General features: G+C 36.7%; 4 protein-coding genes across 6 annotated transcripts in view; 2 read left to right on the forward strand and 2 right to left on the reverse strand.

Moving 5' to 3' along the window:
- The window catches only part of rreb1a (ras responsive element binding protein 1a), a 45,788-nt gene extending 45,354 nt beyond the window's left edge, over nucleotides 1-434 (reverse strand). Inside the window, exon 1 of one of the 3 annotated variants that reach the window (XM_079447304.1) lies at nucleotides 98-434. Coding sequence is in view for 2 of the 3 variants with exons in the window: in XM_079447305.1 (XP_079303431.1) it covers nucleotides 98-137 (40 nt within the window). In the remaining variant the exon portion in view is untranslated. The remainder of the gene's footprint in view (nucleotides 1-97) is intronic. The other 2 variants (XM_079447305.1, XM_079447303.1) reach the window with 2 other exon arrangements.
- A 2,994-nt stretch (nucleotides 435-3,428) lies between these two features.
- On the reverse strand, nucleotides 3,429-5,644 carry ly86 (lymphocyte antigen 86). Its single transcript, XM_079447653.1, has 5 exons — nucleotides 5,450-5,644; nucleotides 5,156-5,242; nucleotides 4,941-5,069; nucleotides 4,566-4,615; nucleotides 3,429-4,451 (listed from the first exon to the last, which is right to left on the reverse strand). The coding sequence occupies exons 1-5, from the start codon at nucleotides 5,628-5,630 to the stop codon at nucleotides 4,368-4,370; spliced, it is 531 nt and encodes a 176-aa protein (XP_079303779.1). The 5' UTR covers nucleotides 5,631-5,644; the 3' UTR covers nucleotides 3,429-4,367.
- A 1,292-nt stretch (nucleotides 5,645-6,936) lies between these two features.
- On the forward strand, nucleotides 6,937-14,688 carry f13a1a.2 (coagulation factor XIII, A1 polypeptide a, tandem duplicate 2). The gene is made up of 15 exons (XM_079447689.1): nucleotides 6,937-6,986; nucleotides 7,211-7,359; nucleotides 7,707-7,898; nucleotides 8,548-8,799; nucleotides 8,906-9,024; nucleotides 9,130-9,237; nucleotides 9,983-10,160; nucleotides 10,379-10,517; nucleotides 10,759-10,862; nucleotides 11,901-11,989; nucleotides 12,106-12,259; nucleotides 12,457-12,735; nucleotides 12,920-13,080; nucleotides 13,194-13,330; nucleotides 14,173-14,688. The coding sequence occupies exons 2-15, from the start codon at nucleotides 7,239-7,241 to the stop codon at nucleotides 14,351-14,353; spliced, it is 2,214 nt and encodes a 737-aa protein (XP_079303815.1). The 5' UTR covers nucleotides 6,937-6,986; nucleotides 7,211-7,238; the 3' UTR covers nucleotides 14,354-14,688.
- Nucleotides 14,689-18,168: 3,480 nt separating this feature from the next.
- On the forward strand, nucleotides 18,169-25,684 carry f13a1a.1 (coagulation factor XIII, A1 polypeptide a, tandem duplicate 1). The gene is made up of 15 exons (XM_079447690.1): nucleotides 18,169-18,212; nucleotides 19,192-19,357; nucleotides 19,620-19,805; nucleotides 20,794-21,045; nucleotides 21,160-21,278; nucleotides 21,380-21,487; nucleotides 21,572-21,749; nucleotides 22,022-22,160; nucleotides 22,685-22,788; nucleotides 23,365-23,453; nucleotides 23,542-23,695; nucleotides 23,780-24,058; nucleotides 24,143-24,303; nucleotides 24,405-24,541; nucleotides 25,169-25,684. The coding sequence occupies exons 2-15, from the start codon at nucleotides 19,222-19,224 to the stop codon at nucleotides 25,311-25,313; spliced, it is 2,187 nt and encodes a 728-aa protein (XP_079303816.1). The 5' UTR covers nucleotides 18,169-18,212; nucleotides 19,192-19,221; the 3' UTR covers nucleotides 25,314-25,684.
- The last annotated feature ends 21 nt before the right edge of the window (nucleotides 25,685-25,705 follow it).

The following is a 25,705-nucleotide window of genomic DNA, read 5'->3' on the forward strand; positions in this document are numbered from 1 at the left end:
CCAAACGCAAACTCGAGTTTCAAACACATCCAATAAACACACGACACCAAAACAACAGGCGCGAGAAAGAGTGTTTTAGAAACGCAGAGCAACTTACGTTTGACTTTGTTGGGGTTGGGTTGCTTGCGCCGAGACATGATGATGGTGATGATGAGCTGAGGAGAGAGAGACCAAGAAAAAAAAGAAAGAAGCTGCAAAAGTTGTTCCGGACAGGAATCAAAATGGCGTTTGTACAAAGATGCGCAAAGTTCGTCAACTTTGCCTTTGAGTGTCCCACTCTCCCAAATTCCCCCACGCCGAGATGCTTTAGGGAGGAGAGGAAAACGCTTATTTAGTTTTCCTCCCACTGCGCCTCTCTCTCTCTCTCTCTCTCTCCCCCTCTCTCTCTCTTCTCTAAAGCTGATAAGTAAGGCGGAGTATCACGTGTTGCTCCTACGCTAGTCTCCAAGGGGACGCGTGTTACTGAAGCTGCAGCCACAGACAAGCATCCCACAGACAAAACTTACTCTGTTCGTTTAACTGTAAAAAAAAACTTTGATACTCCACTCGCATCCTTTTAATGCGTCCCTTCACCCCAAATAAAACCAATGACCGACGTTATCGGAGGCCTATTTGACCTAAAAAAAGCACGTAGTAAATAAATAGCCTACAATTAAACTAACTGAAACATTCAACAATGTTTAATGTGAAACATTTTCTTTTTATATTTCAGAATGGCCTTGGCCATTTATGTGGGTTAAATAACAACTACTTTAAACTGCAATGACAGTACTTTCACATATATGTTACGTTTTCAGGACTTGTTTTATCATCTGTAATGTTTTGTCTGTTGTTAGTGGTTAAAGCTGCAAATTCCTCCTGGTACTGATAGCAGGATATTAGACCCTCCCCATCCTCCCCCTCCTCCAGCACAGGCTGATTAGACAGGCCAAACCTGCCCCCACTACACTGACAACCAGGCATCCCTTTCCATTGTGATACTGGATATTATAATTGACTGACTACTGATTACTTTATCATGTGTACAGTTACATTACAGAAAGTTCATAAAGTACTCATCATGCTATCATTTGGTTATATAAAAACACTTTGTTAACGTTAGTTAATGCATAAGGTAACAATGAACTAACAAAGACAACTTCTATTAATCTTAGTTAATGGTCATTTCAGCATTTGCATTTTTTAAAAGCAAAAGTTGTAGCTGTTAATATTTGTTTATGTACAACGGACCAACCTTTTTCAACGCACGGTGTGAGTTAGCTTTTGATATATTCAATGAAAAGCAATGGCAGAACTTATACTTTGTGGAGAATGTATAGAGACCCTTATAGCTTATAGAGTTATGCTTTTTCACTTCAGCTGAACAGTTTTGAACGTTCCACTCGGGGTGGTGTGAGCAGTTCACGTAGGGTCTGTTCAGCCATGATATGGGTCAATGAATAACTTATTTGAGTGGTTTATAATTTCCTCCCAAAGCATGCAAAATGGTTGGCTGCTCACATTCAAGAAATTGATCTTTGCAGTCTGACTGAAATGACGAAAAACTTTTTTTTCAAACATATGAATAAATATTTAAAGGTCTATGTAATCTAAACCTTCACACATCGATGTTAAAGCAACATGCACAGCACAAATCCTCAGAGTGAACGCGGCCCGCAAAGTAAGACAAGATGTAGTGAGACCTCCATCTCCAAACTAGCCGAAACTTGAGAGTGATGTTATTTATTGACCGTTACCAAGGCTTCCAAATGCAACCCTGTTGCTAGGGAACAACCTTTCACGGCAACAAAAGGTTTCCTTTATCCTCGGTGAACAAGCCTGAAAGGATAACTCAGAGCACCACGGTCTGAAGACACCAACTTTTGAGATGTCTGTCATTTCATTACAGCATTAAAGATGCAACATCTATAACTGATGTCATTGTTTGCTTGTTTAAAAATAAAAAAAAGTTTGGTCAGGTAGATTGGGCTCTGAAGGAAAGATGATGGCTGCTTGTTGTTTGGGGCTCACGGGCCAAAACGGCAAAATCAAACGGCAAATGAAATACATGTTTTATCCTTTTTACTCGCATTTTTTATTAAATAAGAACGAACACACATTAAGAACCAATAACTTTGTAACTAGTAACATTGTATTAGCACCTATTGTACTATTGCTCTTGACATATAGCTTATTGCTCCCTGAACTCTTTGTAAGTCTCTTTGGATAAAAGCGTCTGCTAAATGACTAAATGTAAATGTAAGAATGATGACAGTGAACACAGTGGGACTTCATAAACACTGCCTGCCCTTCACATTTCATGTTATGAAGACGGTGCTTAAATAAGCTAATACATTGTATAGGTTATATTTGCTGGTCACAACAGACTAAAGAGTTTATTTCCAAAATGAGATTTTCAAAATCATATTTTTTATTGTGCATTTCAATAAATATAAATCAAACTGCAGTGGGTTTGGTTTGATTTAAGCCATAATAACGAAAAATATACCACTAACACAATGAAAACCTGTTGACTTAATAAAAACATGATTTAAATTTCTTTTTAAACGGAGTAATTTCATTTTGGAAACAAACTCTTTATATGGTTTCTTCACAGGTAGGGGTGATGGGAGAGGTGAAAAACTGGTTTCCCTTGGTGATAGATGACTGTAGGTAACCGTCGTTTGTCTCGCATACCATTTGATGTCGCCATATTCGGTTACCTACTTGGGCCCAAAGTAGGTTTTTCATGCAAATTTTTAAGCTTTTCTGTTTATTAAAAAAGCACAGCGCTGACATAAAAACATTGTAGCAAAGTTTGCGGATTCAACCACTGAAACGTGTGGTACTTCCTCATAGCAAAGTAGATCACAATCTCAAGAATTTTCTTAGGTGGAAATGTCTGACAACTTCTTGAAGCTTTGTGAAGTTTCACTGCTGTTAGTACATTAAGCAAAGGATGATAACTTCTTATGTAAACAATTTGTTCCATGTCAAGCTTCACTTAAATGTACTTTTTGAGCCTTCTGAAGTGACAAAGCGGCACCCTTGTGTTACAATTGACTATAACACTAGGCTACAAGTTCAATCACATTGTTAGGATGGGCTGTTTTTATTTTCGCTTTCCTTAAAAGTTAACATTTTACTCACTACACCACAAAACATGTGATTTATAGTTCATACTGATTTTGCAACACTTATCTGGGGCTTTTACAATGTAAGTTCTCATCCTTATGACAAGAAAATGAGTAAGTATGTGTATGTAAAATAAAGCAGGAAGCAGGTGTAATGTCTGGTGACTGAAAGACACGAGACGATAAAAACCAACCTCAACTTGATCTGCCTTTTAAAATTTCATGTGTACATTACAGCAGGTCTGTATGTCTAGATTATCATGTCTCATCACTTCATATTACTTCAAAAGATATTACAAATTTCAAAAACAGACTCCACTTTGTAGCTTGTTTTATTTACAATGAGTTATGATGTTTCAACATTCTCTTTTCACATCTTCCTACAGTTTATTGGAGGAAAAAAAGAATATTCCTAAATTTGTTTCTATAGGTTGTCAGAACAAATAACACTTTACAAATACATATAACAATCAGTTATGAACATCGTTGCTCAACAATGGTTTAAAGATGTGACTGGCTGAAGAAGAGGAAACAGGACAAGTAAAGTAAAGTGATGGGAAGGGAAGGGTTAATGTCTCCATCTATTGGTGAAAACCAGAACTGGCTGTATAGAGACAACTTGTTGACGTTTGTGGATAATAATCATTGCAAAAATATTTAACTTGATTCTGCATACTCATATGATGACGTAAATGACATGCACTATCGTACGTATATTAACAATTATGATATAATATAATATAATCAATGCATTTTTTTACATGAAAAATATGTTATTTAAATTTTTACTACATCACAACTAAATAAAAATATATAATGGCTATTTTTCATGAATATTGCAGTGTTTATTGTAAATAGTTTATCAATGTGGGTCATTCTCTTTTAAAATTGGTGTGCCCGCATAATCTTTAGTTAAAATCTGAAAATGTACTTCCTGTAATGACTATCCATCTTTGCATAGAGTTTTCTGTCATTGTTGGTGACAAGAGACAATAACACCAGTGACATATTTAGAAAATGAGCATGCCGTGGTTTATTTGATTATTTTGTTCATTTTAGAGAGTACAGTAGACTCATAAAGCTGCTGTAAAGAATTATATAAAGTGCATAAATTATTCTTATATTGACCTAAAGGTTTTAATAAGTACAATGATGAATATCTTACTTTTATTTCTTAGGTCTACTATTAGGAATATCTTTTACAATTGTTCAATAATAAAGGAGCATCTGCACTTAAGAAACGGCCCTCTGATCTCACTTGAAGCTGAGACTTGCATTCACACATGCCATCTGAAAGCCATCTTGATTTCTTGCATTCAGAAGCAAAGTAAAATCCCCCTGAGAAAGGAGACATATGAAACATTAAATAAAACAAAAAACCCATTTATGTTAATAACAGTAAATCAAAGCTTAACTTTCTAAGTGAAAATTCTGTGCTTGTGTAAACCAAACCTTTAGGGGAATGTCTGGGAATTTAAATGAGGAATCAAGGGTCAACATTTCTGTAGAAAGAATAAAGAAATGTGAGATTACTGACATTACTCCTAGTCCTAATATCTAGAATTATGTCATTGTTTCTTCACCCTCGTGTCAATCAAAACCTGTGACTCTTTGTGTGGAACACAAAAGAAGATATTTTGAGAAACGTCTCCGTGGCTTTGTATCCATACAGTTCAATGGAAGTCAATGTTGTTAGGTTAGGGTTAGGGAACATTCTTCAAAATATCTTCTTGTGTGTTCTGCAGAAGAATAAAATGCCAGGATATAAGGATCAGTACATTTTAGGGCGAACTATCTTCTAGTAGGTACATTTTCCTGAATCCTCACCTCCTCTTCTGCTTCCACAATATGTGAAACGGGGGAAATGAGGAAGACAGAGGGGTTCGTCCCACGTCAACATTGCATAGCCATTTAGCAAAAGCACAGCTGATGAATATAACTCATCGATAGACTGCCCTGAAGAGAAAACACGCAGTTACTTCCTAATGCTTTGTTGACCTTCATCCAAATGTTTTAATAAAATATAAAAATGATAAACTCACTTAGAATTAAACCCAATCTGATATTTATTGGATCTGTTAATTTGTTAGGGCAAGAGAGCAATGTGAAGCCCACATCCTGTAAAGGGTCTATGAGGTGTGACAAATAAATCAACTTACTCGATACACATTGTATAATCGTCAGAGATGTTTGAATAAACATTCTTTGATATAAACAAAGATAAACATTATCACTGATGTCACTGATATTCAACAGCGCTTAAAGAAGCTTTCACAGCTATGTATTTTGGTACTTCTCATCAAAACAAGAACATTTAGATTTAGATGTGATCTCACCACAGCTCCTGTAGGTTATTGTAAGTCTTTCTGCGTTGCACACTGTGTGAATGGGCCATTGGACATCCAGAGAATGAAATAAATGCACCTGAGCAATGAGAAGAATCAGAACCAAAACGTTTGGCAATGCAATGTCAAACAAACGTGTCGCCATGGTCTCTATGAGTCTGTCTAGATTCATGTGAACAGAAATTGGAACTAATGGAACAAGGCGACACAACTTCTCATTGGGGTCAAACACATCAACATGACATAACCTGACAAGTTTTACTTCCCTCTTAAAACAATGGTTTATTGACGCACCACAAGAGGTGTCTTACAGGGCAAGTTAGCTTCATGAAGAGTATATTTGAGCAAAATTTGTTAACTTCATAGAACAGAGATCCAAAGTCAACATTGCTAAATAAACAAGAAAAGGTTTTATATATCTTCCTTTAAGTTCACATGTCTGTTATCTGTGTTTTGGGCCAGTTTTTGATGCTATTGTGAGATTGTATTTATGTCACACCAGACGCAACACGACAAAAGACATTAGAAACGCATTAGAACCCATTATAATTTCGAATTGTTTCCACACTGGATTCGGTGCGGTGCGACTCGACACACCCATTAAGAACAAGCAGGTTGTCACGTTGCGGCTGTCGTGTCCGGTTTAGACACAATGTTAGCCAATCTCTGCTAACCCAGTGTGAAATGCATTGTGTATGTGTGCATACCCATAAACTTTCATATCATCCAAATTCACCGATTTCAGGAAATGGAAAAAGCACTTAAAGTCACAGTGAAATAAAAAAATGACAATTCGTATTTTTCCATGAAATATTGTAGCGTTTATAGTAAATAGTTTATCAATGTGAGTCATTTTATTTAAAAAAATTAATGTACCTTTATAAGCTTTAGTTAAAATTCCCAGTGAAAAACCACAGATTTTCTCCTTTGAAATTCCTTTTCACAAACGAAAGTGAAAACGATCCAGTTCACAGGGACTGTCTTGTCAAAGCTCACAAGCACCTTTTAATACTTTTTATTGATTAGATATATGTAAGTGACAAACATAAAGGTTGCCTGACACCGTGTCTACACTGGACGAGACAGGATCCAGTGTGAACACATTTCCTTATTAAAATGGGTTCTAATGTGTATTTAATACCTTTTATCTTGTATAATTCCAACGCCTTATGCATGACAGGGGCAGCAGTCAAGAGTATGAATAGAGGACAGGACATCCCAGGTTTCACTGGGTTCATCGGGTAGGCATCCTCTTTCTATCCATTCTCTAAACCCATATCCCTGCAGGGTCACAAGAGAGCTTGATGAAATTGATGTTGTCATCAAGAACTGAAAAAGTTTAATTCAATTCGTATGTCAGGCTGACTTGATCTTTGGATCATGTCGACTTTGGATGTTCTGCTTCCATGGAGGTGTTTTTCTTCAGTGGATGAGGAAGTTCTGACCCTATATTAATCGGTATGGAGATCCCCATGAGCACATCTCCCTGGAGCATCCTCAGCAGACCCATCAACTCTTCTACAAGACAGTGAGTACAACACTTTCAATGACAGGATTTCTTATTTCGTGAATGTTTCTTTAGCTTTGCCAGCAGATTTTTAGAGTGTAAGAAGCCTTTTTCAAACACACATTAAAACCACTCATTAACTTCTTTTTCTCCCACAATGCCTCATCTGATGTAAATCTGATATTGTCTGAACTCAGTATTTAAAAAATCAAAATCATTTTCTGTTTTTTATATCTGTACTTCAGGCTGACGTGAGGACGACTTGTGTACATCATGTTATCCTTACGTAACTACCGTAATTCCCTTGACAACTCAAACTCGCATGAGTTTGACTTTCCTCAGTTTGAATCTTTTGATGATCTGCCTTTAAAGCCAAGGGGAACCCTGGATCAAGGTACAGTAAAGCCATCCCTGTGTATGCATTTTTATTGACATATTTGATGAATGTGTCACATGATTACAAAATGTCATTTGTATCACAAATACTGAGAAATTACTGTAAATGTTATTGTCACATTCTATTCATTTACCACAAAAATGTCAAACATAAGATGTTTTTCACCAAACACTATTTGGTCAATCCAATTCACGTACTGTACATCTATAATCAATCACCAGTTATTTTTCAGTAGGATCTTACAGCTCTACTTTTGAGAGCCCATTCTTTGTCTTTAATGTAAGGATAAAGAATAACACACTACTGTGATCATTTCATCACATTGATCTTGCTTTCTTCTCTAGCAACACAAGCTGCCAAACTCTCTGTGTTGAGCGTTGACATGCGTGTGACAGAGAACAAGGCCAACCACATCACAGACAAATACAAGAACTCCAACCTCATCGTGCGCAGGAATAAAGAATTCACCATCATCATTCAATTCGACCGTGACTTCGATGAACAGCAGGACAATGTGCAGATGGAATTCCTGATTGGTGAGCAGTTTTTTTTAACCAAATTATTATTTCTTCTGGTCTGTAAAACACCATACAATACGTTGCAGAGCTGTTTATTTTTTGTTATAGAGCGTTCAAAGTGACACGTGCAGGTTCGTGGACTGCCCTTAACGTCCAGTACACATTCACAAATAATAAAGTGCCTGTAGATTATTTCTGATAAATAAAGAAACCGAGAAGAACCCCAGTCTCCCCAATATTTAGAATTTAGGCTGTGATATCATTGTCCCATACGGTTTGTTTAAATGCAACCAAACTACAGTGTCCATTCAACAAACTGTTTATTTAATCAAATGAAGATACAACAAATTTCAACAATTAATTTAATACAATTATTATACAGTAAAAGAATAAAACAAAGTAACAATAACAAAAATTAAATAAACTATTAATAGTTTATTAATATATAATCTATTATTATTATTTGACACTAGCCTAACACAGACCGGTAGTTAACTAGTCCCGGCGTGCTGGTCAGATGAAACGGTCTATATAGTATTGAGTATCAGAAATAAAATGTGACCATTTCAACCAACATATCATGAATAGGATGTAAATGAATAAAAAAATCTATCCACTCACATTTCTTTCACTACATGCAAATATCTGCTGTGCTCATCTTACACAGGTAGTGCACCTGATGAAAAGAAGGGCACCCACATCATTATATCCATCGGAAAACAGACACTTGATGTCAGCTGGAAGTGTCGTGTGGTTAAAATTGAGGGAAAAAACGTGACGGTGGGCATCACAGCGGACGCCAGCTGCATCGTGGGCCGCTTCCGCACCTTCGTGACTGTTGTGAGTAATTTAGGAAAACAGCGCACCCCTAAGAACCCCGACACTGACATGTATGTGCTGTTCAATCCTTGGGACCCTGGTGAGTACAACTGCATTCGCATGCTTTTCACATTTGACAAAAAAACAATATGGTAGCCTTTGAAATGTCCAAACATCAATATCTTGCTCTATGTGTCTCTACACAGAGGACCAGGTGTATATTGAAAAAGACGAAGACAGGCAGGAGTACGTCCTGAATGATGTAGGGGTCATCTACAACGGAGAATTTAACAACGTGACCACCCGCTCATGGAACTATGGGCAGGTCCGTATAATCCACCTAGACATCATTCAAAATGTTTTTTCACATCAAAGACCATCAAATGTTGTCTGTCCACATCTGTTTACACTTTTATGTGCTTTCTTGTAGTTTGAAGAAGGAATTCTGGATGCCTGCCTTCTGGTTCTGGATGCTGGCAAAGTACCGCTAGTATATCGTGGAAATGCGACTCAAGTAGTCCGGCAGGCCTCAGCTCTGGTATGACGCGCAATTTGTGAAGTTTGCATTGCCTTTTCATAGCTCGTGCTATTTGATAGAGTTCTCTTTTGGGTATCAGGTTTGTCTCAGTAACATCTTCAGTTCACATTATGTTATTGCCCAGAGGTTGCTCTTCATTTCTAAAGAGGTTTTGGTTTCTCATTTAAGCATGTTTCTCTTAAAATACTTCAACTGGAAACAAATAAGAGAATTATTGACATACACAAAGAGTGTGGAGGTGATTGTGGAGGTGAATAATCTAGATTTGGGAGAAATCTTATAGAAATGCATGCGTTCGTCTAGAAGGCTTCAATAATATTGACTTTTGTTTGCCGACTTGGCAAATCTGAGCTCAGTTTGTGGAATTGTTAAAATATCTTTTGATACTCTAATGGTGACAATCTGAGCGTTCCTATTCTCAGGCGAAATATCTGAGATGCCGGACGCTTTATTTGCTCTCTGTTTAAACTCTCTGGTGATATTAAAGAGATCCAATCTACGATCTTTCTTTTTCGAGTAACTTTTAAATGCAGCTCTGTTTGTGACCTGAGATCTCCTTTGAAACTGTAATGGAAACATTTTAGAAGTAGAAATATTATAGATGGCTGAGACGTTTCCATTTAATCGCATTGCCGTCTTTATTATGGCATGTGTAAGCTAAACAGAAACATATATCAGTCTTATAGCATGATAAGCAACATAATCACATTGTGTTCATTTTGACTACCTGCTGATATATTTTCAGATGAACGCACAAGATGATGATGGTGTTCTGGTTGGAAACTGGAGTGGAGATTACACCGATGGCACATCTCCCACTGCCTGGACTGGAAGTACTGAAATCCTGCTCAAATATTCCAGCACGGGAGCTTCACCTGTTCTTTTTGCCCAATGCTGGGTATTTGCCGGTGTGCTGAACACTTGTAAGTATGGCAATCGCACTTAAAGTAGGCTACTTTTGAGACATGTGGTGCTCTAAAGTTTAGGAGTGACAACTAGATTTAAATGCTGGAGTAAACAAGTCATTGAGAACACATGAGTCCCTCCTGAACGTGCACTGGTTTGCAGAGTTATATGATTTAGATGGCAAACAGGTACTGTATAACTTGGGCACAATTGTTTGTTATACCTGTTCACCCAGTTTTGCGCTGTCTGGGGATGCCGGCGAGGGTCATAACCAACTTCTGCTCCGCTCACGACAACAATGGCAACATAAAGACAGACATCATGCTGGATGAAGACGGGAAAATGGACAAAGAAAAAACAAGAGATTCAATCTGGTAAGATTTCCTGAAGCTTACAATTAGACCTAAATAACAATGTCGGCTACTCAAATGTACATGTTTTGTGTCCGGACTCTGAAATTATGCAGAGTGACCGCCCTTAACTTCCAGTACACATTCGCAAATAACAGAGTGCCTGTAGATGATCTCTGATAAATAGAAAAAGAGTGAGTGTACCGTTTACAGTGAGTTTTTAAGGTTGTATATTTTTGAAGCAATAAAAATGTGTTTTTAACAGGAACTATCACTGCTGGAACGAGGTGTACATGAAGAGACCTGACCTGCCGGAAAGGTTCTGGGGCTGGCAGGTGGTTGACTCCACCCCTCAGGAGACCAGTGACGGTATGCACATGACTGTAGTTTTGGGGAACGTTTTTTGAGAAGATGTCTGCTTCAAGGATGGGCTGGTTATCTCTGTTTCATTTGTGTCTGGTGCATCTGACATAACACCTGAAGGAGTTTTTCATCATTTAAAATATAACTTGTAGGTGGATATATGTGATATAGGTGACCCCGTCTGTGAAAGCCTGGCTTAAGTCATATAATCAAGTTGGAGCCTAAAGAAAGATGTAAATAGGTTGTGTTTGTCGATGATAAATTATATGATATAGATTTTGAGTTACAGTAGTCAAATTTTCATGACAAACACATCGATTGACACTACATTTCATTGTTTTGTACAAAAATACTGAAAGACGGCTTCGCTTACACAAACAAAATATATTTGCCTACACAGAAATTGTCAATGTATTAAATCATTTAATATATAGTTTAAAATATATAGAATACATTTTCAATATATTACAATGTATCAAAGAATACAGAATTTAGTCTTTTCATATATTAAAAAGTATATGCCCTTGTTTCCGATTTAAGTACATTTAAGTACAGTATTTATATTTACTATACTGCAATACATTTCTCAGTATATTACCAAATATTTTTGTTTTGTATGTCAGGGTTATTTTCTTTAAATTATGTATGATTTTATGCATAAAACTGAACTTCATATTTTAAGAAAATATTTTGATGAATGTTGCCGGCACCATTCACTTGCACTGGTTTTGTGTCCATACAATCAAAGTGAATGGGTGCCGTTGCTGTTCGGTTGCAAACGGTTTTCTAAATATCTTCTTTTGTGTTCTGCGGAAGACATACAGGTTTAAAAAGTCATGAAGTGAGTAAATGATGACAGAATTTTTATTTTGGGGTAAACTATCCCTTTAATCTGGGTTTTCAAGGACTGGAATGGTCACGTATAATGCATGGCAGTCTGTAAAACGGACTCAATATTTTCATTTGGCACTTTAAGTAACATTTATTTCGTGCATTCTGTTATGCTTAATGGAATGAAAAAGTTTTTTGGCTTCTCTCATTAAGGTCTTTATCGATGTGGCCCGACATCTGTCTATGCCATGAAAGAAGGAGAACTAAGCTACCAGTTTGATTCAAGATTTGTCTTTGCTGAGGTAATGAACACAACGTTACTTCACACGACTTAATTTTCTTTCGATGTCACATAGTTGTCAAGATAAAAGCTAAAATTGCGTGTGCGTAGTTGAAATGTGAAAATGTCTGCCTTCAGCTGAACAGTGATGTGATCTACCATCAGTCTGATAAGAATGGAAAAAGCAAGATCATCTTTGTGGACACTGCATATGTGGGAAAACTCATTGTGACCAAAATGTGTAACGGTAATGAATACGAGGACATCACTTCTAACTACAAGTATCCAGAGTGTAAGTGCTTTGCTGTTACATTAGATTCGGAACATCATGTTCCAAATGTGAGCTTTGAGATCTCGAGATTGGTCAACGTTTGGTTTCCAGAGTTAAATACTTAATATCACGTTTTCACGTAATATCAGATTAGGTATACACACACTCCTGTATTCTTCTGCTTTGTGTCATTTTACCTTCTATGTCTCTGACTTTAGCAAGTCTCAAGGAGAGGAAGGCCATGCAGATGGCAGAGAACAGCGGTGTTGCCGCCAGGGACTACTATCCGCTGACTGAAGCTGGTGTGGACATCGAGCTCCATGCTGATGTCATCAAAATGGGTGAAGACTTCAAGCTGAACATTAACATTAAGAACCAGACCACTCAGAAATGCACCATCCACATCGCCCTGACCGGCTGTGTTGTGTTTTACACTGGGGTCACCAGCTCGACCTTCAAGTTTGAAAACAAAGATGCAACCGTGGAGCCTTCACAGAGTGAGTAAGACTTTACCGGTGGAAGTGATTCATTGTGTTGTGACGCTGCATCTGATATGGATTGTGATGCCAACTGTGTCGGAACGTTTTTACGTTTTTCATCACAACTAAAACTCATCTCATTTGTAAGTTGCTTTGGATAAAAGCATCTGCTAAACGAATAAATGTAAAACTTTATTAACAGCTGAGACAGTACAAATAAGCATCGAAGCTGTGGAGTACATGCCCTACCTGGTGGAACAATCCAATCTGCTGTTTGTTGTGTATGGACGCGTTGAGGAATTGAACCAGTCCCTTTCCGCCCTGAGAGTTGTCTCCCTTCAACCTCCCGAATTGATTATAAAGGTATATTTAAATAAATACTACATATTAAAGAACTTTACAGCTGTATAAGGAATTGTGTTCATGCACTTGACAAAAGGAAGGATACAGATGCAGCTGTATTTCATCACCTGCAGGTCACCGGGACTCCCCAGGTGGGCAAGGAATTCATGGTCAACGTGGAATTCCTGAATCCCTATAATTTAATCCTGAAAGATGTGCAGCTCCGCCTTGAGGGACCTCGTCTGATACAGACCAAGATGAAAAAATACAGGTCAACTTTTTATTATAAATACCAATACTGTAATGCTGTAGGACATGTACCAATAATATGCTTCCTAGAGACTACTTAAATATTGTATATTCTTGCATTTGACAATTCACCATCATATACAACATGCACAAACACAAAGATACATATAAATGAATGCATTACTTTAGAATGCAGCTTAGATGTCTTAAGATATGTGTGAAGTTTGGTGGCCGTAGCTTGAAAGCTGTAGTTGAAGTTATAGTCAGAAAGTTTAATCTCAGAAGAATAATATGAATGATAAATTTAAGTAAAACATCAGTATGTTGGCTTTCTCAAGCCAACATAAGTAATATCTCAAAACCAACATTTTCGCAGCGCAGAATCCGATTTTGTGTTTTTCACAAAAACATTAAAGTTCAATGTTTCCCAACCCAAAATTTTGAGAATTTATGCTTAAAACAAGAAAAATGTATTTCAATGTGTTAGACATTTTTTTAAAGGGCCAGTTCACCCTAAAATGAAAATTCTGTCTTCATTTACTCATAAATCTGTATACATTTCTTTGTTCTGATGAACACAGAGAAAGATTTTTATAAGAATACGTTCTTACCACATTGGCAGACATTTTTTATAAGTACAGAAAATATGTAACGTCTTAATTCATTTTGCTAAAGATATTTTTTTCTTGAGTTAAGAAAATGAAGATGCTTACACTGAAAAACAGGACGAAAACACAAAGAAAAAATATAATTTTTGTTCTTTGGATGCATAAGCAATCTTCAAGTGCAGATTCACAAAAGTCTCTCTCTCTTTATACTTCTCTTCATAATGTTTTTCTTACAACATACTGTTTGCATTTACAGGCAGATTTTCCCTGGCAGCTCAATCAAATATAAAGAGACCATCATCCCTCTAGTTCATGGGAAAAAGACGTTGATGGCGTGTCTGGACTGCCCTTCACTGAGACAGGTCACCAATCAGATCGAAATCGAAGTACTGAAGGCTACGGACAACTTAGTGACAACAGCGACAGTGGGGGCATGAGAGAAAGAACACGAGAAAGGGAATTGTGAATAACAACGCATAAAAGAGTTCCCAGTACCTGTTATTTTACTTAAGCTTGCTTTACAAATGTCATGAAAGATAATCTTATTCAAATGTACATTTTCTTGATGAAAAATTCTTCCTGACCTTCCCAGAGTAAAGAATTTGAAATATTTGAAATATTTAGTGATTTTCACTTGATCTCTTTGATCAGGGGCCTCATGTACTTTTTTAACAAACTGTCATTGTAGTCACAACTGTTGATTTTTCTCCGCTATAATGCAATGGATTATGTTTAACTAACGCAAACTAACAATAAACAACAAGCAAAAGCATTTGGATTTGCTTATTTACACTAGTTCAAATGACATTTATTGATTTATTCAGGACTCAGTTATTTACACTGACATCAAGCACTTGACAAAACAGTGCACTTTCATATAGCCTAATATAAAACTTCATTGAAAAATATTTTCATAATAAGTTTCAGATAATAATAAAACAGAATAAATTTCAAATAAGCTGAGGAACAACAAACAAGGAAAATGAATCTTTAAATCAGAAAAACACTTTCTTCGCCTCTGTTTCAAAGAACAGCAGAATTATTTTAGTGTGATCCTGATATGCATTTTGATAAACAAAGTTGTTTGCAATACCGTATCTGACACAGGATAACAAAATCTGTGCAAACCCATTCAACTGAATAAAAGAAATGTCCCCTGTTAAATGCTGTAGTGGAATTGAATACAACATCTTATTCAGCACTGAGAAGAAATAAACATTAACAGCATAATTGTAAAGTTTATTTTCAAACACATAACCATTACACTACTCTAAACGGCTTTTTAATACAGTGAGTAATATTTACAGAAATATAAGATACATACAAAAGGATATTACAGTGATGCCAAACTTTAAAAGGATAACATTTGCCTTTTATTCAAATCTATGCAAGTGAGCACCTTTGCAAATGAGCCCTTGCTATAATCTCTATGTGCAATGAATTTGTTCTTTACAGGAATCATGTCTATTGTTTTGTCCCTATTGAAATAAATGTATAAACAAATAAATTATTATATAGCATCTTAAAGGTATACCAATGCATAAATGTCAAAGATAAAAAAGGTCATATTAAATCATCAAAGTGGCAAAGTCCTTTCCTAGCCTTTTTTGCCTATTGACTTCAATAGGCAATAGGTCAGGTAAAAGGATAACAATCAGAACAAAGAAACAAACATTTGCATTAAATGCATTGTATTAACAAGCAGTGTTCAGAAATGACAGGCAGAAATGTAACCGATAGGATCAATATATGCAGAATTACATACGCCGAAATGATGCATTTATCTATATTTTGTATAACACGTATGAGTTCAGGTTAATGGAGGATTTTTGTTTCATTCATGTGAACTACTTTTTCTTCAATTCCAAACAAATTATATATTTTTTATATTTGCATTAAAGAAAAAAGAAAACCGGTAAAAATAACAAAAACGATTGTAAATGCTCTCAGACCTCAAACACTAAAACGTGTTGATATTCACAACAAAATGCAAATGTTTATACTATTTCTTATTTGGGAAAAGTTAAGAACAATGAATATTTAATGTAACAAATTTTTTTCACAATTCTCTTTGAATTCTCTCAGTCTATCACACTGTTGTTGGGGTGATATGCATATTTGACAGCAGTGCACATTTAGCTTCCTTCACAAAAGCTCCAGAGCACCGTTCGGACTGTAAAGCTCACAGATCTTTTCCATAATTTGTCACATAATAATAAAATTTTGTTGTAGGCCTATTTAAATACATTTCTTTGTTTTATCCTTTATGGTATATATGGCTTCAAATAAAGATTACAAGTGTAGAAAAAAGAAGCTTTGTGGGTCACATTTGTTTGCCTGAAATTCTTTGACTTTACCTATTGACCACTTCGCAAAATGTAAACACTGGTCCAGGATTCGTTTAACATTTGTATTCAGTTATAAATGTTATATAAATGTTCTTTTGGCTGTATTTTGTTCAAACGTAGTAGAAACACGATGTTCTTCTAGACCAGTATTGTCTTCCGAAGTGGTCTTGTAACACGTGGCCATCTAATAAACTGTTTGATTAATAGCTTACAAAATTAAACATTTGTGAGCTTACCATAAAAAATGGCATAGGCCTATCGTTTTTAAAGTAATAGCCTTCCTGAGTGCTTTCTATTTGAGAAACCCCAACCCTTTTTGAAATAGCAATGGCGCCACCTCCTGGTAAGAGTCAGATGTGCTGTGGTTCATGTGTTACATAGCCCATCTTCAATAGTCATTTGATAGTTGGAATCCAACACTGAGAACGGATGAGAAACTCTTACAAATTGGTGCATCCTTAGATTTATGAAGCATCTCTGGCTCTTGTGTCTTAAAGGTATAGTTCAAACAAAAATATATATCATAATTTACTCATTACATCATTTACGTCATTTTTGTGCAGAACACAAAATCATATTTTTGAAGAACGCTGATAACCAAACAACGGCTGTACAGTAACCTTTATTGGTTTTGTGTCCATACTGAATGGGTACCGCCATTGTTTGGTTCAAACATTCTTCAAAATATCTTCTTTTGTGTTCTGCTGAAGGAAACATGTCACAGAGGTTTGAAATGACATGAGGGTGAGAAAATGATGACAGCAGGTTTTTCCTTTTCGGCTGAACTATCCCTTTACACTGATCAAACAAACTCAGTGTGAAACCCCTGTAAGTGTTTGTTTGAACAATGCCAAAGAAAATGTAGAATGTTGCCATTTGTTGTTGTTGGAGCTTGTTCAGTGTGAATTAGCCTTTAGAGAATATTCATCGATTGCTTTCATCCGTACTTATTATGCAGCACAATTTGGATTTAGTTGGATCTTTAGTTTAGTGGATATGGTTTAGAGACGGGCCATGATGGTTAAATAGTCATCTGACAACAAATGAAACCCCAATAAATGTAAAAAAAGAATGTATAGGGTTTCATCAAACTCAGTGTGAACTACCTGCTGGGTAACAACATAAACTTGCTTCCTCATACAATCATCTGAAAAATACTAAAACTTTGTGTACATACAATATTATCTGACGTATAAATGATAATATGTAGTAATCTTTAGTCTGCATGGAGGCAACACAACCTTTCGTTTGGGTCAAACTCATCAGATAATGTCAGCAAGTTTTACTTCCCTTTATTTACTAAGAATTATTAATTGACATGGCATCATAGCACTTCTTCCTATCAGACAGGTCAAGATATCCTTATGTGTCACAACTATGTTAAAGTTACAACATCTAGTCTTTAAACACTGGTAATAACACTGGGCTTCATTTTAAAGACATTAGAAGGAGTTTTTTTATGCCAAAAAGCTTCCAAATTGTCATCGTAGTTTTCTTTGATTATTACTATATGATAGTTTAGTTTTGGTATCCGTTATTTTAGATTTTTAGTTTTAGTTTTACTGACTGACAAAAAACTATGTGAAAGGGTCTGTTAAATCCACTTTACAAGTTTCATTTGTTAATAGCCCTATAGCTGTTATTATACAGACTATATTTATACAAATGCATTCATGTATTTTAACTGTGTTTTTAGCTATGAACAGATGTATAAATGCTCGTCAGCCATTTGTTGTTGTTGTTAAGAATAAGAAAGATCAGATTTGTGTTTGTGTGTCAAGCTGACTTGATCTTTGGATCATGTCGACTTTGGATGTTCTGCTTCCATGGAGGTGTTTTTCTTCAGTGGATGAGGAAGTTCTGACCCTATATTAATCGGTATGGAGATCCCCATGAGCACATCTCCCTGGAGCATCCTCAGCAGACCCATCAACTCTTCTACAAGACAGTAAGTACAACACTTTTAATGACTTATGAACTTCTTGTTACTGAGCTTTTCTACTAAGTATTCATCTTTCATTTGAGTTGTACAGTTTTTCCCTGCTTATAAAATATACATTAAAACACTTTCGAAATTAAAACACTTTGACTTTTGAGATTCAAAATGAGCAAGAAGAGACTGGTCTCATTACTGGCATTACACTGCAAAAAATGACCTTCTTCCTGAGCATTTATTTTTCTTTCGAATACATCATACGATACATTAAAATAACAAGAAAAGTGACCAGAGATATTTAGTAACTTAGAACAGTTTATGTTTAAAACAAAATTGTAAATTAAATCTACTGTAAGTAACTGGCAAACCTGCTGCAAAACTACAGCAAAGTTTAACAGTGTAAATTTGCGGTTTCAATTTCCAGAATTGGAATTCCCAGCGCTACTCAAAGAATGCCTAAATGTCTGCAATTTCCTTTATAGACACAAATAAAACTGCGCCAAAATATCAATTTCTTTCATTAGAAAACAAACAATTTATTTAAGAACTCCATATACAATAAGAGCAATAAATAGACTTTAAACACCTTCATTGGTTGCTTTTCACAGTTACAGTTTGGATGAGTTTACTATTATTCTAGGTGTAAAAATCTAAATAAAGACTGAACCTGTTTTATCGTCAAGGATTCATTTCACCATCATTATGCCCGGCTCACAAAAGTGGCATATTCATTAAATATGTCAGGCATCTTGAATATTCCAATAAAAATTACAAGTGTTCCTAATCACAGCCCTCATTTCATAATATGTATTTTGTAATATCTACCTGCCAAACTATTCTGTGTTTCATGACACAGTATAAGCCTGTATACAAATTGCACTCAGTGTTTGTCTTCAATACCCCCACATTGTGTCATTTTTCAATTAAATAAATGTCATGCCTGTCATGAATTGAGTTGATTCTGAAATATCACTGTTTTTTTTATTTGAAGGCCCGTGCTACACAACTGGCAGTGGACATCATGTCAATCCCTGACTACAGCGACTTTCACCTGGGACCCCAGAATGGCCGTATTACCTTTGCCAAATCAAACTCAGAATACTTTGACCCACCTATGTTTAAACCCTTGGATGACGTGGCGTCACCAAGAGCACCTTGTAAAGTTTTATTTCCTTTTTTATGTGTTGTCCATGTGAGAAAAATTATCTCTTTAAATTGAAATGACAGACTCTTAAAATGTTTAAGAAGCTAAAGTCAACAGGCAATAACAGACCTGTTATCTTTTAACAAAGAATTGTAGCTTTTCTTGTTCAGCAAGGCTAGAATAAAGATACTCTTATTCAGAAGCTGTTTGCCTTTTTTCATGTTCTGAAACTAAGATAATGAAATATCATCATGTTTTTTTTATTTGTGTTCTAGCAAGCCCGCCTTTTTCAGTGTTGGGCGTTGACATGCGCATAGTGGATAACAAGCAAGTTCACAAGACCAGCAGGTACAAGAACTCCAACCTGATTGTGCGGCGAAACAAAGAGTTCATCATCGATATCAGATTTGATCGTCCTTTCAATGAAATGCAAGACTCCGTGGATGTGGAGTTTTTGATTGGTGAGCTTCTTTTTGAAATCTCCTTTAAACATGAATTTAGATTTGCAAAGAGGTTTCATAACTGTGTTTTATATCTTTCATTGGCTTAAATTAAAATGCTAAACACAAAACACAACATTTAGGCACTTCCAGCATAATGCATATGACATTTTGTGATATAGATATGACACAAACTCTCACAGAATGTATATGTTACCAAAAATGGAATCATCTGTTTATATTTTACTAAACCTATGAAGTTTGTAAACCTGTGAAGAGTCTAAACATCAGAAATATATCAGCCTATGAGTTAGTTTTCTTTTTTTTAAAGGGTGATAAATGTGCGTTATGGATGTGACAAAAAAGAACAAGTTTTTTGAGATATGACAAACTTTGTAGGATTTAATTGAATTAAAATGCATAAACAAGAAGCAATAATACCTCACAAATGGAGAAGGGATGACTCTTGATAAAACATCAAAAAGTTTTCATTATTTATACTGTTACGGATGTGACGATACCTGACTATGGAAAAACGACTTACAATTGCGTAAAATATAAAAAGATTTAGTTTCCCATAGGAATTGAACCCATGACTTTGCTCTATCCATTGGTTGGGACGTAAGACAGAATACTTGTACTTATTTACTGCTCAAAGTTTCTTGTGTGAAAGAAATGGGCAGTCATTAGTTAGCATTTTGCCTAAATAACTGTATTAATCGTAGAAAATAATGACAATATCTAAAAACGGATAGGTCTGAAAGTCACAAACCAATTAAAGGCACAACAACAAAAAGCTAGAATTACATCTCTGGTCTTTTCAAAACCTGAGAGGCACATATAAAAAAAAGAACAAAGACACTTGCTGTTATCCTATTCCAAAATCAGACCTCGGAAAACATCTGTCTGTCATCAGTAAGAAGTCAGATGATGTAGATTTAATATCAGTTTTCATTATTGCTGTCAGGAAAACTTGTACTTGCAAATGACTGTTGCGCTTATCTCGCAGGCAGTTCACCTGATAGAAACAGGGGTACCTCGATCGTTGTGTCCTTTGGAAAAGTTAAAGGCGAAATGATCTGGAATTGCCGTGTGATAAACAAAAATGGCAATGAAGTGAGGGTGGGCATCACACCGGACCCCAGCTGCATCGTGGGCCGCTTCAGCACTTATGTGACTGTAATGAGTAATTTAGGACAACAGCGCACCCCTAAGAACCCCAAAACTGACATTTATGTGCTGTTCAATCCTTGGGACCCTGGTGAGTACAACTGCATTTACATGCTGCTCAAATTTGACATAAAACAATATGGTAGCCTTTGAAATGTGGCTTGAGGCCAAACATCAATATCTTGCTGTATGTGTCTCTACACAGCGGACCAGGTGTACATGAAAAAAGACGAAGACAGGCAGGAGTACGTCCTGAATGATGTGGGGGTCATCTTCAACGGAGAATTTAACAACATTAGCCCCCGCTCATGGAACTATGGGCAGGTCCGTATAATCCACCTAGACATCATTCGGTATACTTTACATTCAAGACAAAATGTCTACAAACTAAAGTCTCAACCTGTCACTTGTGTGTTTTCTTGTAGTTTGAAGAAGGAGTTCTGGATGCCTGCCTTCTGGTTATGGATGCTGGCAAAGTACCGCTAGTATATCGTGGAAATGCCATTAAAGTAGTCCGGCAGGTTTCAGCTCTGGTATGATGTGAACTCACAAAGAACACGCTTCCTAACATGTAAACTAAATACTTTCTCACATGAATGCATGTGGCATATTTTCAGATGAACTCTCAGGATGATGATGGTGTTCTGGTTGGAAACTGGAGTGGAGATTACTCCATTGGCACATCACCCACTGCCTGGACCGGAAGTCCTGAAATCCTGCTCAAATACGCCAGAGAAAATGCTGTCCCGGTTTGTTTTGCCCAGTGCTGGGTATATGCTGGTGTGCTGAACACTTGTGAGTATGGCAACTACACATTCTCTGTTAGGTTGGGGGTTTTGTGGGTCACACCCTATCACAATAATTGTTTAGAGACGTACAGATGAATTATTTTGATACTTACAGTAAAATGAAACCATGACATGGAGTTTTGTCACCATTCAAATCTTTGTACATGTCCCAAACCTGGGGTAATGATATCGTCCTATTTTGTAATAGTGTTGCTGGTAAAAAATCTTCAAGATGAAGACAGCAGCAAGCTTTACATGTTTTTTCAACCTTCCACCCAGTTTTGCGCTGTCTGGGGATACCGACGAGGGTCATCACCAACTACTGCTCTGCTCACGACAACACGGGCAACCTGAAGACAGACATCATGCTGGATGAAGAGGGGAAACTGAACAGATCTCGAACAAGAGATTCAGTCTGGTGATTATTTGAAAAACATTGCATGAGCATCCAAATGTTTTATAGGTCCTGTGTGTGAATATTAACAGTGTCTAGTGGTGAGGTTGAGATTTGCACAGAACGGTTTACTCCACCCCTTCCTCCTTTTGAAGCACTACGGTGGCTGACACAGGCCAAAGATGTCATCACGTTTTTGCCTCTTTGCCGAAGAAGATAATGCATTTATGAAAAGCGCTCTGTAGAGCAGTTTGTCCATTTAGGGCTACTGTAGTAACAATAGTGAATTCCATGTAAGGGGACCTGCGGTGTCTGTAGATAGAAATAGCTCCTTCTAAGATAATAAAAACATAACACTTCATTATGAAAGATCTTTCTACACCTTTGAAGACATAGTTGTGTATATTATATTGCATTTCTAGCAATAGATCCCCCTGAATTGACACAATGCACCTTTAAGATCCAAGTCACTGCTCTGTTCATTGATGTTATTCACTGTTGGTATCATGATTTATTGTGTTTTAAAAGGTATACTGTGTTTTTAACAGGAACTATCACTGCTGGAATGAGGCGTACATGACAAGACCTGATCTGCCACAGAAATTCTCTGGCTGGCAGGTGGTTGACAGCACTCCTCAGGAGACCAGTGATGGTATGATCCTCATTATGATTTGATGTATGACGTAAAGCCCCAAACTAACTTTGCTTTTCCAACGGGTTTAGTAAAACGTTATATAATGCATCATTATGCATAAGAATTCAAAATGATAACAAACGTATTTGAAATTAATCCAAAATGCCCAAATATCATAAAGTTGCTCAAATAAGTGTGCATTGATAGTCCTATTACTTTTACGAAGTAAGTGTGAATTATCAATAACAGGGCTGAATGACAAACTGGGATTGTACTTATAGTAAAGTTTCCAGCATTTCGATGATTTTGCTTCACTTTTCACTGATAATTTGTCGGAAATGAACAAGCAAACCGACATCAATTTATGAATTTCAGTTTCAAGAATAATATATCCAAAATGTTAAGAGCTGTGAAGAGCACGTCAGTCTTAAATAGCATTCAGCCCCTCCATCTGTTTGGTGTTTAAATGGATACTTCACCAAAGTGGTACCACCAAACAAGCAGATCCTAAATGTAATGCATTATTAGAAATAAATTATAATATTACGTGATGTTTTTTCAAATTGTTTTTTTGTTGTTGCTTGTGTTGTGCAGGTCTCTATCGCTGTGGCCCGACATCGGTCAATGCCATAAAAGAGGGGGAGCTAAGCTACCCGTTTGATGCAAGGTTTGTGTTTGCAGAGGTAAGGAAGCCACGTTTATTAGAACATCTTTACTGAGCATTTTTTTAAGTTCTAGCTAACTGCATATTTTTTCTCCTCCTGTCTTCAGCTGAACAGTGATGTGATCTACCATCAGGTTGATAAGTATGGAAAGACCAAGATCCTCTCTGTGGACACTGCGTATGTGGGAAAAATCATTGTGACCAAAAGAATTAACGCTAATCAATATGAAGACATCACTTCTACCTACAAGTATCCAGAAGGTAAGTGCATCTGCTTTCAATTTCAAGAATCATGTGCTACTACAGCGCCCTGTCCTTATTTCTCGATTATCGTCCTGACTCCAGGAAGCGGGAGGGACAAGCAGGTCATGCAGACGGCAGAGAGCAGTGGTTTGTTTTCAGACGATTACAGCCCACCTGCAGAAGCTGGGTTGGACATCCAACTCCTGGCCGATACCATAACAATCGGTGATGACTTCAAGCTGACCATGAACATTAAGAACCAGAGTAGTCAAACCTGCACCATCAATGCCACCATAAGTGGTGCTGTGGTATTTTACACCGGGGTCACTGGCACCAACATCAAGCTGGAAACCAAAAGTGCTACTGTGGAGGCTTGGAAAAGTATGATATCCGTTATAAATTTGTTGAATGAATACATGTTGGATTCTTTGTTTTAGTTTTTCTGAATATACTCTCAAATTACAGCTGAGAATCTGCTGATAAACGTCCAAGCTACGGACTACATGCCCTATCTGGTGGAACAATCCAATCTGCTATTTCTCGTGACGGGTAGCATTGAGGAAACAGGCGTGTCCCTCTCCACAATGAGAACTGTCACCCTTCTCCCTCCCGAGCTCACTATACGGGTATATTTCCTGAGCGACCATCCACATGGGAACTTGTTGATGAGCTGATTTTATAATTTAGTCAACTGTTAATGTTTTCACATTTTCAATTTCATCTACAGGTGAGTGGAAGTCCTCGGGTGGGCAAAGCTTTCACTGTCATTGTGGAATTCAGGAATCCGTATAACTTCGCCATGGAAAACATTCAGTTCCGCCTTGACTCACCCGGTCTGATACCGACCAAATTCAAGTCCTACGAGTACGCCGCTTTAAGAATCTCATATCTGTCCATATCCATAGATATTCAGTATCAGACAAATAAGTACCAAATACCTACAAAACTGTACCTTAACACTAGCTTAAAGGGACATTTCTGTCATTTTTTTATTAAAACACAAGAGAAGATATTTTGAGAAATGTCCAAGTGGTTTTGTGTCCATACAAAGGAAGTCAAGGGGGTCGATTTTGTTTGGTTACCAACTTTCTTCAAAATATCTTCTTTTGATATTACATGGGAGTAAATAAGCAAAGTATCCCTTCGTTTTCCTCTGCTGGAGAAGTTATATCGCTGCTGTCCTTCTAAAACCTCGTATCTCCATATTTCGTGATTTTCATTTTTTGTCAAATCATTATCATTAGTCGCCCTTTATGTTTGTCACTGTGTTTTGCAAATATCTAACCAATAAAAAGCATTAAAAAGAGCTTGGCAACTTTGACAAACCGTGTTTAATGATTTAAAGAGTAGTGTTTATTTTAATTTCAACAGCTAATGCGAGGTTTCAAAAGGACAGCAACGATATAATTATATGTGATACCACATACAAATCTTTTATATTTTTAATTAAGATTAGTTCAATGAACTAAGCGTGTATGTTTCTACTTGCAGACAAATTTTACCTGGTGGCATTATGCAATATACAGAGTCCATCACCCCTTCGAATCCTGGCAAGAGGGTGTTTATAGCATGTCTGGACTGCGCCAGGTTGAGACAGGTCACCAATCAGCTGGAAATCAACATACTTGAAAATTGATCCGGACGACTGACCGCAAAGAAAGAGGATGAGAGAAAAACCGAGAAAGAGAAATTCTCGTACAATACGTAGATCATAAATTTTAGCTTGGCTTGCTTCACTGTTTGTTTGAAATACAATCCAATATACTGATTTAAATGTCTTCTGGGATAGAAGCCTGACCTCCACGGTGTTGAGGATGAATAGCAAGTTGAGTGTGAAGAAATATACAGAAAATATAAGCATGAAATTCGTGAAGAAAAACATGAATTTGTCTTTGGTTGGGTGAGGGTCAGGACGAAGTTCTAATCCAAATGCATTGTTGATTTTTTCTTTCTTCTATAATGCCATAAAGCACGGACTGCTAATACAATAAAAATGTATCGGAAAGCAAATGAATGGATGTAATTCTT

This window comes from Barbatula barbatula (assembly GCF_947034865.1).
Source record: "Barbatula barbatula genome assembly, chromosome: 23".
NCBI lineage: Eukaryota > Metazoa > Chordata > Actinopteri > Cypriniformes > Nemacheilidae > Barbatula > Barbatula barbatula.